At 38.4% G+C, this 18844-nt stretch overlaps 1 protein-coding gene across 9 annotated transcripts in view; it reads right to left on the bottom strand.

The window, feature by feature from the left end:
* cux1a (cut-like homeobox 1a) overlaps positions 1 to 18844 on the bottom strand; it is a 115213-nt gene that overhangs the window by 31995 nt on the left and 64374 nt on the right. For all 9 annotated transcript variants that reach the window (XM_079599412.1, XM_079599416.1, XM_079599415.1 and 6 more), the window contains exons 5-11: positions 16693 to 16830; positions 14550 to 14712; positions 13630 to 13697; positions 13457 to 13523; positions 3409 to 3457; positions 2123 to 2227; positions 1242 to 1430 (exon numbers count right to left, since the gene is read on the bottom strand). In XM_079599412.1, the coding sequence (XP_079455538.1) occupies positions 1242 to 1430; positions 2123 to 2227; positions 3409 to 3457; positions 13457 to 13523; positions 13630 to 13697; positions 14550 to 14712; positions 16693 to 16830 (779 nt within the window). The remainder of the gene's footprint in view (positions 1 to 1241; positions 1431 to 2122; positions 2228 to 3408; positions 3458 to 13456; positions 13524 to 13629; positions 13698 to 14549; positions 14713 to 16692; positions 16831 to 18844) is intronic.

Here is an 18844-nt window from a genome sequence, read left to right as displayed (position 1 = left end):
AGTCTGCTACAGGCAGGGCAGATCAGAGCAGTCTCTCCGAGTGAGGCTCAGCGAAGGCTTCGTCTCAGCTCAGTCTCCTGCCATCCAACCAGCTGTCATTCAAACTCTAAACATTCACTACATGGGTCACATGGCTCGTGTGAGCCGCTGCAACATTTACAGGCCTGTCCTGCAGCCGCACAGCAGAGATCTGACTGCTGCCACGAGCAGGACCATTCGCTTCATCCAACATGAAATGTCGAGTTGAAACAGCCCGTGTCTGGAGTCCAGTGTTAATGTGACTTTAGATGGGCCGCTGCTCCATAATGAACCACCAGGCTCATTCACTTGTCCTTGCTACAGCTGTTAGCAAACTAAAGAGAGGAGCTTCTTCATTTATGCTTATGTATTAATGAAGAAGGCTGTGAGGTACAGCGATTTTACCACAACTAAGGAGTGCAATGTAGGAATTGTTATATAGAGCTGGTAAGTCCCGCCCCTTCCGAAAACCCCGCTGGACCTCAAAGTTGAAAAAACGTCAATGCAAGTGAATGGGAGAAAATAATTATTTTCTGGTCCCGTTTGAATTGTGCCATGAATGTGAACATATGTTGTCTGTGAATTTTTTATATAATCTTTCGTGTGAAGAATGCTACAATTTAGCGGGTAGAAGTTTGATACGGGTAGACTTTGTGTGAGAGCACTTTGTGGACTACAACTCTTCGCTGCTTTCGACGCGTTTGAAACGTCAACACCACTAGCTCACGGCTCTAGCTCACGGATCCCGCTAGACATGGCTGTGTCTTTGGTGCACTTCACCGCCTTCTTTCAGGGAGAGGAAAAAATCGTTGAGGTTGGCGAAAACCACGGGTAAGTCAACTTTATGCGGTGACGTCACATAGGCGACATGTAGTCTTTCTCGTTATTTCTTTTCCACAACTGCTAGCCGACGAATCATACCATATACTGTCAAACTTGTAACATGAAAGATTATATAAAAAATTCACAGACAACATATGTTCACATTCATGGCACAATTCAAACGGGACCAGAAAATAATTATTTTCTCCCATTCACTTGCATTGACGGTTTTTCAACTTTGAGGTCCAGCGGGGTTTTACGGAGGGGGCGGGACTTACCAGCTCTATAGCACTAACACTCTAAACACAAGATCTGAGTGTTCAATACTGACTGGAGGGCACAAATTTGTATACCTATATTTTTTATTAACATGCTTCATATTAGGCACTGGTCTGACTGACCTTTAGTACGGCCTCTTTGGAGCTCAGCTGCTGCTCAAGCTGACTGATCTGATTGGTGGAGGTCTCGCTGAGCTGGGCCAGACTGGCCTGGAGTCTTTGAACATCCTCTGCCAAACGCTCCACCTCCCTCTCCTTAGCACCCAACTCTGCCTCCAGACTGGTGCAAGATAGCGCCTCCAGAGACTTGTCCTGTACACACAAATACACACATTTTACAATGCTGCATTGACAACGTAAACGGTAACACTTCCTGTGCGTTTTCCAAGCAGTGCAATTTGAATTACTATTCTGTATAAAATGTGATGTATAGTTAAACCTGCCTTGTCAAGCATGTATATACTGTGTAAAGCATTATGAAGGTATTTTAAATGCACTATATTCATTACACCCTATAATGTACAATGTTTCATAAATAATTATGATTAATTATGTTTATATATTTAATGCTGTAAACATTAATTTATTATTTTTTCATAATTTATTTACTAACTATAGTCATAATTATACAGTAGTCAACATTTAAAGTGGATCAAATACAATATGTGTGTTTACATACACATACCGGTACATAAAAATGAATATATATATATATATATTATACATTAAAAAAATGATTTGAAAACACTAATTGATTAAATCAATATTTTTATAATAATATTATTAAGAACAAATACAGTATCAATCAAATGAATTAATCAAGTTATAATATTTATAATTATTTACAACAACATTGTGAATGCTAATGCACTGGGAATATCTTCATACTGCATTATATTATTATAGGCTTCATGGAAAGTGTTCCCACATTACCATTCCTTCCTTTATTCTCCCTCTTTCTGCCCCTCTCTCTACTGTACAGGCATGCAGAGCATCACTCTTACCATTTCCGGTGTTTTCTCGATCTGATTGGTTGGTTGCAGTGTCCTGCCAGCTGAAGTGAGCTGCTCCCTCAGACTCACAGCATCCCTCTCTGCCGCCTCGGCCCTCTGTGGGCCACAAACAGAACAAATGGGTGAAAAATTGCCATGGTTGAGGATTCATAACCATTATATCAACCGATGTTTATGAATTGTGAAGACTGGGAGCTAAAAGATCACAGGCCTGTTTTTATATGGCTGGGCTGAAAAATGTTAACTGAACTCACATGGGTCCTACTTGGCTGAGTGCTCTAGTATTCAAGCTAAAGTGTGTCAAGGTATGTACGGTTGGTTGATTCACAGAATATGCAAATCACTCAGAATTTATTTTAAATAAAGATTGTGGTGTTAATTCATTTGTTGCCCTAGAATGGATCCCTGACCTAAAGACAAATGTCTGGATTCATGATGAGACTTAAAAATTATATATTGTAAAAGCTGCTTAAAGCGTTCAACCTTTAGCTGCACCAAATCCAACACCACCATCTTTATGCATTTATGGTAATGACAAGCTAAAGTATGCTAATTTATTCTAAACGTCTACGTAACAAGTCTTACCAAATGTTCTTTTTTTATGTTGATTGGAATAATAATGCTAATGAAAACAATGATTATAAACTTTTTACTCGGGTGTTTGTTTATTGCTTGCCCTACATTTTCAAAAACATGAAAGTTTATAATTTTTAGATAAGCAAACAGATTTTACAGTTTACAAAAATAAACATACAGAAAATGTAACTTTTGAGTACTTTAGCAAGAAATAAGTCAAGACGAAATCAATTAATAAAATTACATAATAATACAAAATAAAACATTCCTATAGATCTTCTTTCCCAAACATATAAGGTCAGAAAAACAATAGACTGATGATAAAACAGAATCCCCAGAAATGCAAAAAAAAAACATTTAAATAAAAAAGGCAAGAGATTCTTTCTATTGCATCACATAAAAGATCTGATATTCATTTAGATTTAGCCGTTGGGGCTCACAGCTCAAAAAAGTGAAGGGAATGATGGATTTCTTCCAAAAGGAAAGCAGATGGAGGGAATTAGGATATGTAGAACTTGGATATATGTGACTCCAATAAAGTTGTGTGCTAATAAAAGAAATTTGCAAACTAGCACGACAACTTCTGTACAGTCCATTAGACCGGAGGTATTAATAAAAAACCTAAACAAGCTGTTACTGTTTCTTAGATTTGCATACAATAGAAATACGAGTCACTTTTCCATGAGGAATATGGCCTTTACCTGATTGGCTCTTTCCAAATCTGTCATCACCGCTTCAATCTCATTGGCCCTGAAAAATGAAAGCGCACATTACTTACGCAGGCAGGAGAGAAATGGTAGCGCAGATTTGTTGCAGTAAAACACAGTGATGCAACATATCGCAATGCAATAAAATGGGTCATGTAAAGAATGGACCAGGTGGAACAGAAGACCTCACATCAACATAAAATGGGTAATCAGCATCTTGCCTCACTTCTGAGCCGCTTGCGTGTGTGCGTATGCAATTATGAGCAGCTAGATGTGTTCGTGAGGGCATTCATCATGAAAACATCTGGATATGTGTGTGTGTTGTTGTATTAAGATCAGCCATTTCAGTTGGACTTCCATAACCCCGTCATGCATGTGAACACTTGCACACTCACCCGTATGCACACTGACAAACACACACATACACACTACAGCGCGCACGCAGGGCCATTAAGCCCTCTCGATTTCACAGTAATCCGCTGGACTGTGAGCTGTGTAGCCCAGCAGTGGGTTCACGGCTCAGCCACATGGACAAGCCCAGGTTAAAACAGAGGGATTACACTAATATAGGCCTCAGACTCCTTTTAATGCACACTAATCTGATATAATATTCTCAATTCTGCTAGCGCGCAGCTCAGCCCAGCAAATGGCATGGCTTAGGTGTGTAAACACAACTGCTTTCAATAAAGGTTAACAGTACTTTATGTACCCATTAAACATTCATCTCAAATGAGTGTAGTTTTGTCACTCAAAAACAGCTTTCAAACATTGATTCCTCTGTCTGGAAAAATTACAAAAGTCTTCTCATTGCTAACACTGATGCTAACTCTTCTGGAAAATGAACTGTTATCAATATGAGAATGGAGAAAAGGGGACAGAAGTGATTGGGAATACAAGTTTCTTGAAAACATTGTGATCCAAATCCATAGTCAAGGCTGTATTAAGGTTTAGCTGGTAAGCATGCCTGTTGTTAAATGTAAATACATTAAAAAGTGTATTTCTTTATTGATGACAATTTGTTGCCAGGATATTCTGAATAAAAAACCTTTTGCATATAACATGTACTTTTAAATGTTTCATTATCTTTCAGATGTTTTCCCACTGCATACTTAACATTTACAGCTCAGATGTGCTAACCGCTAGGCTACAGCTCCAACAAATCTGTTTTTGTTTTGATTTTGTACCACTATCTTAACCAAACTCAAATCATTCTCAAACAATAATGTGTTGTAGCATGTGTGCTATCCACTAGGCCTAGACTACAGCTTCAACAAATCTGTTTTTGTTTTGATTTTGTACCACTATCTAAACCAAAACCAAATCGTTCTCACACAATAATGTGTTGTAGCATGTGTGCTAACCACTAATCTACAGCTTCAACAAATCTGTTTTTGTTTGATTTTGTACCACAATTTTAACCAAATTCATAGCATTCACACGTGATAACGTGTTGTAACATGTGCAAACCGAACAGCTAGTTTTTATATGATATTTACATTTAATAATTTATATATTTATATTGTTTGCCACAATCATAACCAAACTCAACGCATTTTTGTTTAATTTTGTACTGCAATATTTAACATCTCATACGTTTACACAATCTCAAAATGATCACACACGATATTGTGTTGTAACGTGTGCTAACTGCTAGGCTACTACTCACTGTAGCAGTTTCTGTTTGAGTTTGTATCATTATATTTACCAAACTCAAAGCGTTTACACTTGAAGCAGCAAAGCTGATACTTGTAGCCAGATCTGAAACCGACAAAGTATTCAACCAACACATTATCTTTCATCAAGTGAAACTTGTCATCCCACATACTGAGCTCTTAATTTGATAAAAGCACTTGCATTATTTCTGTCACCCACTGTACTCTCCTCTCGAATGGTTCTCCCATTGACATTTCTGACCATGTGACTGCAAACTGAGAGGAGTCAAGCACAGCTGAAATTAATTCAACAGCCAAGCTTAATTAGAGGCGATTTGGTTTAATGATTCAGATGAGCTTAACTCAGCTTTGTGCGCACTTTTAAGCGCGTGACTCCGGCGTCTCATGGATGATGCTGCGTTGGAGTTTCATTGTGGCTGAAAGTGAAGAGCGCTGTGAAAATACTATGTTTCAAATTGTTATTGAAACGTAATTATTCACTTCAATTATGATGGCTCTCTAACGTCAATGTGAAACCCTATTCACAACCTATTTTATTTCTGTAATGTGACATTTCTGAGTGAAACAGGATATTTAAACAGAAAAAAAAAGGTAGGATGGGACTTGAGGTTATCCACTGGGAATGAATTGGATTGTGAAAAATGGGCGTTACACAACAGAATGGAGCTAAAAAGAATGCCTAAAAAGCTATTAAAATAACCTGTGATTTATTATTTAGAATAATGTGCACAGATTAATTGTTCACAATAAGAAACTGAATATGTTCAAATATGCTTTGACTTTAAAAATGGAAATATTCAATATAATGTAGATTTAATAATTACAGTAAAATATATATTAAGCTAGATTTTTTTTCCTCTAAGCTTTACCAAACCCAAAGAGTTAAATATAAATCATTAAATAAATGTTAGATCAGCATAGATTTGGGAATTATGGAATATAATACTCCTTTAAACCTAATGACGGCAGATCAGAGGTTTATTTTATGCATTAACAGTGTCATGATCTCGTCATGGCACAGAATACAAAAAATACAATCCCTCTTAAATACAGTGTAAAGAGGCACTCATTCTTTCTCTCTTTCTCTCACACACACACACACACACACACACACACACACACACACACACACACACACACACACACAGTTGCGAACCTACATAACCTAATCTCCACTCATTTTTGCTCTCGTCAGCTCGTGTTCACTCCCTCCTTTATGGGCCCCACTGTAAAAACACATTAAATGATGACCTTAAAGGGGCCATATTCGACACTTTCGCAGTATTTCTTTTCCTTGAATCCACTTGTGTTAGTCAAGGTTTCTTGCACTGAAAACAATCTTAATTTAGTGTTACGCCCTCTCTCTGACCCTTATATTTAAACAGGCTGTTTTCGCTACTGTATCTTCAAGAATTCTATATGCAAATTAGCTCTGTTGCGATTGGCTGACTTCTGTGTACTAATGTAGTTCACAAATCTGCAACTTTGTAAAACATTTCTAGATGTGTCAAGTGGACTAAGGAAGTGTATCAACATTGTACATTGAACTTTTCAAAAGTCCAAAACCAAAAACATTTTCATGATATGTCCCCTTTAAAGATGAAAAGATAAGGACTGCGTAAGACATGCGTAACTCCCCTCGGAGCTCGGCCTTCAAAACCGGCATGTTCTTCATCACCTCGGACCGGGCGCCAGAGGTTATCTGCGACATCATTTATTGGGATTATTTAATCTACATATCAACACGCTACGATGTGGGAAAGTCCAAAGACATAACACTGTGAACGTAATCCAGGAACATATAAACATGACTTCTGTTGTTATTCTACGAGCTACCGCTGATGAATAGAGCGTATTAAACACTTACAGCTTTTGATTATTGTGTTTGGTCGTCTCGGGCCCTGATAAATTATGAGAACCAGCTGCTTTGATTCTGACCTTTTCCATCCAGCATGGCTGTCAGAAAGGGGAGGTTAACTCGGCGCTCGGGCGAAGCTAGCGAGAGAGAGGTCCAGGTTACATGCATCCTCTGGCTGTAATTCAACTCTTTCAGGCGATTCTCTCTCTCTTTCTCTCCCGTCTTGCTCGAACTCACTCTCGCTCGCTCTCTCCCCAGTGTCTTTGTTTCTGCTGCGGCTCAAATCCCCCTGGGCTGGTACGACATTTCACAGATTTAGCCCATTAGATTTCCATTTTGCTCTCTTTCTCCATTTGGCCCCTATCTTATGGAGCCAGTGTGGGCTTTATCCTGCTGGGTTTTTATTTTTTTGTCCTCCCATCCTCTCTTAACCTTTTGAAGGCTAGGGTAGTAAGAAAACCCTCGGGGTTTGATTTTTTTCTCCTCTTGTTGAGTGTCTGACCTCCAGGAGATAAAAAAGCTCGTTCTCAGAAGTGTCATTCCTCACACTAACTCTCAAAACAACAAACATCATCGACCCACATTTTTCTTGACAGCAATCACACAGGTGTATAATCATCTCCAAAGGAGTTTTCAAGAGTTTTGTTTTGGAGTAAATTAACAACTAATGTTGTTGATTAATCTGTGATTTCATTATATTGAGTTATTCAACCTCACCAATAGCTAGACTTTTACATTTTCTAAAGGAAATATGAGGCGGTTTAAAATATTACAACCCCAAATCTCCATATTATTCTGATCCATAGATACTGGTCTGCTACCTCTTTCTATAGGACTTTTTTTTACCACCAGATGGGAATCGCAAAGTTTGGGCATTCAGAAAAGTAATAGTCCTCTACAAGTTGCATGATTTGAGGTATCATTTGTGTTTATAGCAAATGGTACAGGTCTATTTACATGTTACCAATGTTTAATACTGAGGTTTAATACTAGGGTTGTGGTTCAGAAAACACTTACCACCATAAGTGTGAAAATGTTGACTATGCATAAGACACAAATATAAAAATACTGAGTTACATACAAAAACGCTGAGGTAAATGACAATATCAAATCATTAAAATGTCAAGTATATTACTCAAACATTTGAATCTTTGAAGAAAAAGAGTGGTTGTCAAGGGTAGTTACTTACTGGCCCAAGTTTAAAAAAACTTCCTCAAATCTCTATGATATTCTGATCTACAAATATTGGTTAGCGAGCTCCTGCTATGGGATTTTTTCGCCAGTTTTATCCACCTTCAGATGAAAAACACAAGTTTTATTGCTGAAAAGGGTAAGAACTGCATGATTTAAGGTATCATTTGTATTTCTATTACAAATGGTACTAGTAGAATTACCCAACAGTGTTTAATGCTTAAGGTCTGTGGTTTAGAAAACCCCATAACCATAAGTATGAGCAATAGTGATAGTCATATTAGCTTAGCTAATCATGCTATTTTATATCTATTTGAGGCTCTATTTGAAAAAGCCGGATTGTTGTACAATACATCTGCAAAATACGGTGGAAATATCAGCGAACAATGTAAGAGCTTCTGGGAAGGCGAAATGTCTTGCTTGACACAGATGAAATGTTTTCTTTGCACTCAGCTAGCGAGCGTAGATCTGTGCAGATAAATCAGGTGGGTAGGATGAGGTCCTTTGTGCTCCCCGCAGTAATTCAAAACCTGCCAGACTGATGGGAGTACAGACAAATGGATCAGACAGACTAAAAATCCACCCTCTGAAATGTCACACAACCAACAGCACAGCAGAGACCCTGTCAAGCAAAACACGCTGGATGCAGAGACGAAAAAGGCTGAGAGGTGCGAACAGGCCTGACGTTGCTCTTCTGCCTGGATTTGAAGGGAATCAAACTGCGCTGTTAATCCGAGTCAGTGCATGTAACATCACAGGATGCACAGACAAAAGGATCTGAAGGTGTGTTCACAGGCGAACACGCACACGCGTGCTTGCGGTCGCGGCAAGCCCGTGGGGACTGTCATGTCACCAGGAACCGATGAAATTCGTGTGCACAGCTCTAGCATGCCAGAACACTGACTGCACCAGCTCACTGGCCCAGTGCACTTCTCCACAGTTTACATCTCTCACACACACACATACGCAGAGCCCACATAAACCACAAACAGAAATTCACCCCGTCTCTCTCCATTTCTCTCTCTTTTTAACACATGCACACATCTCCACCTAGGCGCACACTCGCGATCCAACATCCGCACACAATTCCACAGGCCTCACACACGGCTGCTATTTCTGTAAGCTAAAATCTACTGCCCATTTGTCTCGTAAAGGACACACTGCAAAACCCAACATGCCACTTTCAGCGCAGGAGAAACAACTTTAATTGCATGTTGTTTCTTTCCAATTCAGTCAGGGAAAACCAGAGAGAGTTTAACCACGCTGGGAACAAGCACAACAGGCCACACAGCATGACGAACTCAACCCTGAGCCTTGCTAAAACTGCCCGAGGTAATAAACATTACGTATTTTTCCACTTTGTTTACTACAAAAACACAGGGTAACGTGTGAAAGTGTTAACTATGCATATGATAAATTGCTAAATATGGAAATATACATAAACGTTAGATATCTAAATGTTGAGGTACATCCGAATATGTTAAGTCAGATACGAAAAACATTCAGCACAAGTACATTGGAGTTAAATGTGAAAATGTTGAATTAATATAAAAATATATTAATATTTTTATATTAATGAACAAATAAAATTTTAACAAAATAACGTTTAAAAAAACGTTTAAATTAAACAAATAAGTTTAAAAATTGTTAAATAGGAATGCTGTTAAATATTTAGTTAAATACTTAAAAAATACTTTCTTCTTTCAGCCAAACACAATTTTGAGTTTTATTAAAAAAATATCCTTGGATGGCTTAAGGGTGAGTAAATTATGGGACGGTTTTAATTTTTGGGTGAACTAACCGTTTAAATACTAAAACATTTTGTTAAATGGTTAAAAATAAGTTGAGTTAAATACATAAAAAGATACTTAAGACAACGCTAAGTTTAAAAAGGTTAGTTTAAATGAGAAAATACAGAAACAGTTAAATATGAATAAGTTTAGCTAAATATGATTGTTGAATTCAATATTAAATCCAAATAATTTGAGGACATTAAGTAAAAAAATTATGAGTTAAACATGATAACTATACTACAAAAAAAATATTTTAAATACTAAAATATTAAATGAAATAAAAATAAGCGGAGTAACACAAGTTAAAAATTTATATATACGTTAAATATGAACAAGATACATTGTTTAGAATTTTTTCATCTCAGCATTTGTGTATCAGCACTGGCGTGTGTTTGCGCGGGCATGCATGGGCTGATGCCCGTGTCTGTGCCAGCTGTAGTTACTGTAACTGGCAGGACGTTAATGAGGAGGTCCTGAGGAGGGATGAGAAGAGAGTCTGGGCTGGAAAAGAAAAAGAACCGGATTAAATTTTCAGCACAACACAGAGCCCTAAGAGAGAGAGAGAGAGCGAACAAGATAGATGGCTGGGACGACAGACACCTCGCGGGCCTGTGAGAAAGGCGGACATTCCACCGTGAACGCGTCTGGGAGGGGAGGGATAGTGGGGGAGGGCGTTGGGGGAGGGGAAAAGAGAGAGAAAAAGGGAGAGAGAGGTCGCATACAAACAGTGAAGCGAATTGAAGCATTCCATTATTACGCTCGACTGAACCCTGCTCCTCTTTTCACCCTGAACCCAAGACACACACACATACACACACACACCACCAAATACACACTCTCTTTGCAGCTGATACCATCCTTCCTTCAGAATGAACTAAAAAAGAAAAAGAGGAAGGGGAGGGTGAGACGACAGGAAGGAATATGAGAGACAAAAATAGGAATGATGTTACTGGACTGACTAGTTCAGGACAAATTGAATGTTAAAAGGGTGAAAACTGGATTTAAAAAAGTAGTAACTCTTCTATCCATCAAAAAACATTTCAGGTTGAGATTTTAATGATTAATATTACAGTTTTCTCCGCCCACATGGTCTTGATAACATCAGCAGGTAAGAAAAGTCGCTTTAGAGGCTGAAAAAGTTATGAAAAATAATTAAATCAAAAAACTAGTTTTACAATAGCATACATTGAATCGTTATTCCATTCTATTTGATTCCGCATTATGTTTAACGCATGCAGTCTTTCAATAAGTGCGGCCGCAAACATCTCCACGGTTCATATGGGGGTTGATCGATCAACGTTATGGATTATCTGTCCATACCTGCTGAACACCCAGAGCTAACCGCCCGCATCAAAGGCCCACCGAGGGATTTCCTTTCTCTTTCGCTTATTACCGGAGCACTGTGGAGCATGACACATTCTTATGTTTATTTAACTACGCGATACGATACACACAAACGTCTCTGCACGCTTCCCGTTGAGATCCACCTACTGTCACTGTAGATGAACTGAGCTAACGGAGCATGTAAAACCCTGAGGCCAGGAAAGGGCTCTTAGATGGGGGCGGGATTCCTTTATCCCCTACCAAAGACACATGCACAGAATCACGTAACCTCATTAAGTCAGCAATCACAACAACAAGATAACGATGAAGCCTCGGATTATGGACGATCCAGGCTTAGGCAAAATTGGATGTATAAAGCACAAATCTATATATATACAGCATATGTACATAGACCAAAACCACTGCCACTTACTAGTAAGCAAAATACCTAAAATATTTAGTCCTTTGATGGAATTTCATATGTAGCTTTATATTTATATCTTTGTACTTGCTCTGAAATGGTTCAAAATGGTAATTTCAAATCTGTTTGGCAACTTAAATACAGTAAGTAATCTACTTAAAATTATTAATAATAAAGATAATGTTTGGTTTATTAATTAAACAAAAGATGTATTCAATGATTTTCGACCAACAAAGCCAAAATACCACATATAGGTTCAATACCTATATATAACAACACAAAAATAAATGCAATAAAAATAAATAATTATATATATATATATATATATATTATAATTATGGATCAGAAATTAATACAACAAACCACGTCAAAACGAGGACTTTATTGCATCGATTGCTTGGTTTCTCATTGGGTTCAAAATCTGGCTCAACAAAATTGGACATCAAATATTCAAATGTCTTCTAATATACTGTCACATCATGAAAACAGCTTGTTAGGACACGGAGTAGCACTACATTTACCCTCTCATTCACAATTAACTGTGATATCAACAATGTGTAGTTTAATTTTATATCAACAGCAAAAACATCCCCAATATATTTTGAATAATCAGTCTTAGTTCATAAACCAAAAGAAAGCACCAAAGCAAAAGCTAATAAATGAAAGCTGGAGCATCAGGATGAGAAGCAGGTAAGAAATCTAATGGAGTGGAAACGTTTTACCTGCCACAGTCTCTGAAAGAGTCCCCGGGAGAGACCAGGCGGATTGGAAACAGGCCAATGTTTCAGAACGTCACAATGCATTTTATTGTTTGCACGTACGCAGTCATATTCAAAAGTTTGTGCACAAGCATGAGAGGGAGATTTATTTCTTGTTAGATGTGCATCTGCAATGGTTGTGGAATCAGAAGCATATCTTTTCCTAAAATGAACCTTGCTGTGACCTTCCAGTTTGACGGCAGCTCACCATGGTGGGTTTCTGGGCTAAAAAAAGTGTCTTTTTTTACTTCAAAGGTGCAGTGCTGGGGGTCTGGCATGGCAGGGTTTGGTTTGATCACAGGTAGTGTAATTACGCCACTCCCAGCGCATCGAGCAGCGCCGAAACAGCCCGCAGCGAGCACACTCTGCAACAGGATGCATTCCTCAGTGACAGCGAGACAAGGAAATTGCCACCTAACCCCGACCACATGACAGGGAGAGCAAGCGGAGGAACGCACACATGCAGACGCACACAAACACACACACACGCATGACCCAGATCAAGGCGAACAGACACAATGGGCAAACAAAAGGCGCATTTGAGCAAGTATGCACACACTGATTCACCGCCTACAAAATGTCAGTCGATGGTACGAATCCCGTCATTATTGGATACTCAGAGAATCACTCAGAGCATCCGTGCGAGTTATGAGGATTGTGTCATGCATTATTCAGTCTCGTGTAGCCATGAAGGCAGCATGGGCGGGATGTGAGGACTATTGAATATCAAAACTTGTCCATGAATGAAGGTGTGATTTCACCACACTGTGTTTTCCCCCATAATCAAACCTGTCTGCAGTAGGATTATAAACTGTTTTGGTGTGGATCAAAGGGGTGTGTGTGTGTTTGTCTGTGTCTGTATGGACACGCACATGTGGGTAAATGTGTGTGCAAAGGTGAGACAAAGATGCAGCACGCCTAGCAGACAGTCGAGGAAATACAGAAAGGGGGAATACGAGCCATTTCAGCGCTAATCCACACTGTCTCCTGCTACGTCCCGTCAGAATTAAAAAATGGTTACTCACTTTGCTGTGGATTCTTCATCGTATTTTGTCTTCAGTTCGTGGAGTTCTGCCTGAGTTGCTTCAAGTGCTGTGCAACAAATAAAAAACAAATGTCAGTAAAGTAGGCTTAAAATTTAAAGTACATGTATGTAATTTCAAAAATGCATAACCTGGCGGTGAATGCATTAGCAAACCTGTTTGTAAGGACTGCGTTTTCATGTCCAAGTCTTCTGTCCTGCTGTCCTGGCTCTGCTGTGGCTGACTGCATAGAGACATACAGAGAACAATTAAAGCAACCTTTCCCAACATATATGTAAAGACAGCAGTCACATTCATGCTGCAGTACTGCAAATTTACATGATTGTGAATAATTCACTAGATGCAGCGATATTATGTGACATTTTTAATGTTTAATGACAATATTTCTAGATGCAGATGTTTAGCTATATTTTTAAAGTGAGCTACCTATCCAGATTAATGTTATTTTAGCATCACTGAGATACTATTCAAGTTTATATTAATGTTTTGAACTAGTTCAAAATATTAGGTTGTATATTTTCCTTTTTTATTTAAATTGTAGTTGAAGTTTTAATTTGGTTGTGTACGTTTAATTTTTATTACTTTTTAATTTATTTTTTTATTCAGTTTTAGTTATACATCTAGTTATGAGAAATGTTGCCTTAGTATATAGCTGAAATAAAATACGTTTTTTTTCTTTTTTTTTCAGTTAAGATTTATTTTATTTTAAGTAACAAATGTTTTTTGGATGGTTTTAGTTTTGATCCAGACACATTCAGCGCAACTATCATGCCGGAAAATGTTGCCTTGAATTCAGAATTTAGTTACAAAGGCACATATGATTCACAAAAATTGTATCTAAATTTAGTGTTGAACCTATGATGCCTGAAAATGTTGTTTTTCTAGCTCTGCATTCATAATCTTGTTATGATTCCTTTGCTGATTCAGTTTTTCAGCACGTCATTTCAATGCGCCTATGACGCTAAAATTGCTGTCTTGGCAGGCAGCTCACTTGGTGACTTGGTTTTGAAACACAGCCTGTGAATTCATAACATAAGCATTTTGTGTATTGGATTTGTGCAATGGTCAGGCTAACCTCTCCTGGTCTGCATAGTTGTTAGGAAGGTTTTCCCCTCTGCTTTCCCTCTGTTCTCTTTCTGATCGGTCCTGGTTTTGATCGAGAGCTTCCTCTGTGTCCTTGTCCTGCAGAGAACGCTCATACTGCTCCAGCTTCTCTTTAAGTGCTTTAATAGTGACTTCTGTAAGAGAGAAAGAGATGGCATTAAAAAGACAGACAGTGGAGGCCTATGGATGTGTTTGCTTTAGTTTTTGCCAACATTGTGGGGGCCAAATGTCCCCCAAGGACAGTAAAACCTGAAATCAGCCAAGAGGAAAACCGCCATATAAACATATTCAATTATATCTTTAAGGAACAATTCACCCAAAATGAAAAATCTTGAAACTTTTTCTTTCATGGAAGACAAAAGGAGCCATTAAGACTGTGATAATTACAACGAATGGGGACTGAAGCTTCAAAAGGACACAAAAGCACCATAAAACTATAAAAGTATCATAAAAGTAGTTCACACGACTATAATCCAAGTCTTCTGAAGCCGTATGACAGCTTTGTGTGAAAGCAAACCGAAATTTAAGTAATTTCTCACTGAAAATCAGACTCAATGATCCAGTCTGAACAGTTTTCAAGGTACAGTAACAGCCCACTAGAGGGAAGATTATCAGTGAATAATGTCTTATATTTCAGTCTGTTTCTCACCCAAAGCTCCAGTATGACTTTAGAAGACTGTAAATCCACCACGAATCATATGAACCCCTCTTATCATACTTTTATGGTGGCTCTGCATCATTTTTGAAGCCTGGAAGCTCAAAACCTAATTCATTGTAATTGCATTGAAAAGAGTGACCAGCACATTCTTTGAAATTGCTTGCTTTGCGTTCAACAGAAGGAATAAAGACATACAGTACAAGTTTAAAATGGCATGAGGATCAAATAAAGTAAATAATGACCATTTTTATTTTAGGGTGAAATGTTAATTTAAAGAAAATGTTAAACTGTTTCTGAGAGGCTTGTATTTATGATAAGGTGTAGGATAAGAGGATAGAAAATTTCATTAGCTCAGTATAACAAAAAAAAAAAACAGAAGTCAAGGGAAAGTCCCCACCATGATAGAAAAATGTGTGTGTTTGAATGCCTACACACACACACACACACACAAATATCCCTGATAGAGAGCTTTTTCCTCCTCTCTCCGTCTCCTGCACAGCCATCTGCGGTGATTTAAACTCCAGCACTTCAGCGCTGACACATAATCAATGAGCAGCAGTCCCACAAGAGCCCTTTTAGACCCTTAAATGCTAAACTGGACTTTAAACACTGGGAGACTGGAGGATCACTGACCTGAGAAAGATCAGTGTGTAGTATACACACGTGTGTACACGTATATGCGTGTCTGCGTGAGAGAGGTCGCACGTGGTGGTTCCTACGGCTGGCGCAGGACAAATAAAATATTGCAGTTATTGGACTGCATCGATTAGGGGAATTCCACAGACCGTGAGGGAGTGATCTTTCCCCGTTGTTTACGTTAAAAAAAGAAAAACCAGGAAGCATGTCTGGCTGAAACAGCAGAGGGACAGAAATAGAGCTCAGATGACTACAGCTCATTCGAACAAAAATAGGGCCCAGTCTATGTGGGTACACTTATTCGGCCTGCCAACTTGACTAGATACAGCTAAACCCTGTTTTACAAAATGAGAATGCTTACAAAGAGCATTTCACTTCCATGTTGTGACAATTTTGGGTGGAACAATATTACAGGAAGTAATGTATTGATTTAATAAAACTTGATGTTATCCATAAGGATTGGATTGGGAAAGGGTTGGATTTTTTGGCCTTGGTTACATCATACGAGTTACATTTGGTCCCCTTTCTTGGTCCCACTTTATTTTAGGGTCCAACTCTCACTATTAATCTCACTATATTGGGTAGGATCAAGGGTAGAATGTAGAATATGGCCATGCTGAATAAAGCATTAATATGTGCTTAAAACAACATTAAAACAGCCAATATCCTAATAATATACAATGCATGCTTATAAGCATATAGTAAATAGTGAGAATTGGACCCTAAACTAAAAAGTTACATTAGTTTAGCGGAAAGTTTTGTGAATTTTTTGTTTTGTTTTGCCATAATTTCAAGCAGCACTGAAAACTGGGCTGGTTACCTTGGTTTTTAACCTCTGCAATTTCACGTTCGTACTCTTGTAGTGTATCTTTGAGCCTCTGGTTTTCTGTCTCTAAGTCGTGCATCTTCCGACCAGTCACCTGGAGTTGCTGAGTTGCCTCCAAAGCCGAGACAGGATCTGAAACACACATCCACACACACAGTTCAGAATATCGTGTGTACCGTGTTCAGAGCAGGTCAAAGGTTTGATTCAGTGAGTGAGAGCTGTGTATAGAGATCAGTGTTGGTTTGTCTATGTGCAGCGTGCAGCTTCATTAAATACCTAAAAGTGTTTTTGCATTTTTGCGGATTGCCAACCGCAGCTAAAAATGTTAACTAGAAAAACAAACCAAGCCAAAACACGCCAATAAATCCACACTGCGCTCCAGTGCCTCGGTTTCAATTCTGCTCTGTTAAATCACAATAACAAAAAAGCACCAAAAAGAACCATGGTATTATCACTGATTTTGGTCAGAGACCATGCAAGTACCGTGTACCGTGTTTTCTGGACACGTACCATGGTAATTCTAATTTGCTGCTAGAACATAAAACAAAGATGCATTCATACACAATATTTACTCGATGTTCACAAAAAACAACAAACTGATTTTTTTTTTAAATTGAGAAAACGTATATTAATCATATTTTAGTTCAATTATACTTGTCCTTTATAGGTTAAAACTGAAAAACAATGAATAATCTAAAATCTGTGGAACCACCACAGTAAACTAAGGGGACTTGCATTCTCAGTAAAAAAAAACAAGTTAAAATATGATAAATACAAAAACATACTATTTCTAATAACATAATTCTAAAAAAGGAAACAATTAGGCGAACAAATTAGTCCATTCGATCAAATCCCGACAACAATCATAGTTGATGTCAGAAAAAGCGACCAAAATACCCCACCAGCTGCTGTAATTTCAGATTAGCAGGTTGTAAAAGAAGTTATAGTAATTCATATTTGGCAGGGTGTTAATTTGTTGCTTTCATAAATGGAAGGCGATGTTAAGTGAAAGCGGGGTCGAGCGCAGCGGTGGTGTGGGACCGGGGCCAGCCCTCCACACTGAAGGACTAAGACATTCTGACACACACACACACGCTTTTTCATCACTGTCTGTCCCCCTCAAATGCTAATTGCTATATGACTAATTATGGCCCTGTTCCCGTTGATTTTCCTTAATGAGACAGCCAAGTTAATTATGTAATCAAACTATTTTATTAGCCCCTGCGGAAAATGAGAGTGAGAGAGAGCGAGTGTGAGAGTAAAATCGGAGAACGCAAAGCTGACAGACATGAGTGTAAAATAAAACATGTCATTCCTGTATAAGTTCTATGTGAAACTACAGTCGAGATTGTGGTTTTCGGCACACATCCCTCGCCCTCGTTCTCATCTGAAGGTGCAGGAAACGCTGATGGGGTGTGTTATGTGTGATGTGCATGTGTGGTGTGTGAGAGTGTGTCATATCTAAAAACTGCAAGAGGAAGTCTGAATGATATGCTGTCATGGTGTGTTCCCTTTTGTAGCCGTGGCAACTGCCATTTCAGTTCAACTCAGCTTGATGGGCGACCACGCGTGTCGCTCAATTCTGAACGTGACTGTCATGTGACCGAAATGACCAGCCAATTCAAATCTGATTTACACAGGCACATCAATTTGGATGCGTGTCATTTGCTGTACAACACAACACCACAAGCACAATCAGTTCGGTTAGGTAGCAGTCTAAAGCTAAACTGAAGTACTGTGCTGGGCGGCCTCACCAAAGAACCTAAAAAGGACAAGTGGGAATGTTTAGATGTTTTAAAATTGACTTTAGTAGAGGTATAGCATCTATGACACACATTCAGTCTCTAAAAGCAAAAACCAACATAAAAAAAAACAATAAAATCACCCTAAACCGACAACTGATTAATTGCACAAGTGAATCCCCGAAATAATTGTTACAGTGTGAACAGAATACAGGAGTCACTCCTGAATTCACAATGGCTGACTGTTTGACAATCATAGTGGCATTTTGAAATGAGAAACATGGGATGTACTATTTCATTTGTTAGTAAACAACCATCACAGTATACCGTATTTTACAGGAAATTTGTTTGTCACTCTTATACTAAATATTCAAACTCCGTGTGAATATAATTTTAAAATATAA

The sequence above is a fragment of the Phoxinus phoxinus genome, assembly GCF_949152265.1.
Source record: "Phoxinus phoxinus genome assembly, chromosome: 23".
Taxonomy (NCBI): Eukaryota; Metazoa; Chordata; class Actinopteri; order Cypriniformes; family Leuciscidae; genus Phoxinus; species Phoxinus phoxinus.
This window is presented reverse-complemented; position numbering and strand designations above follow the sequence as displayed.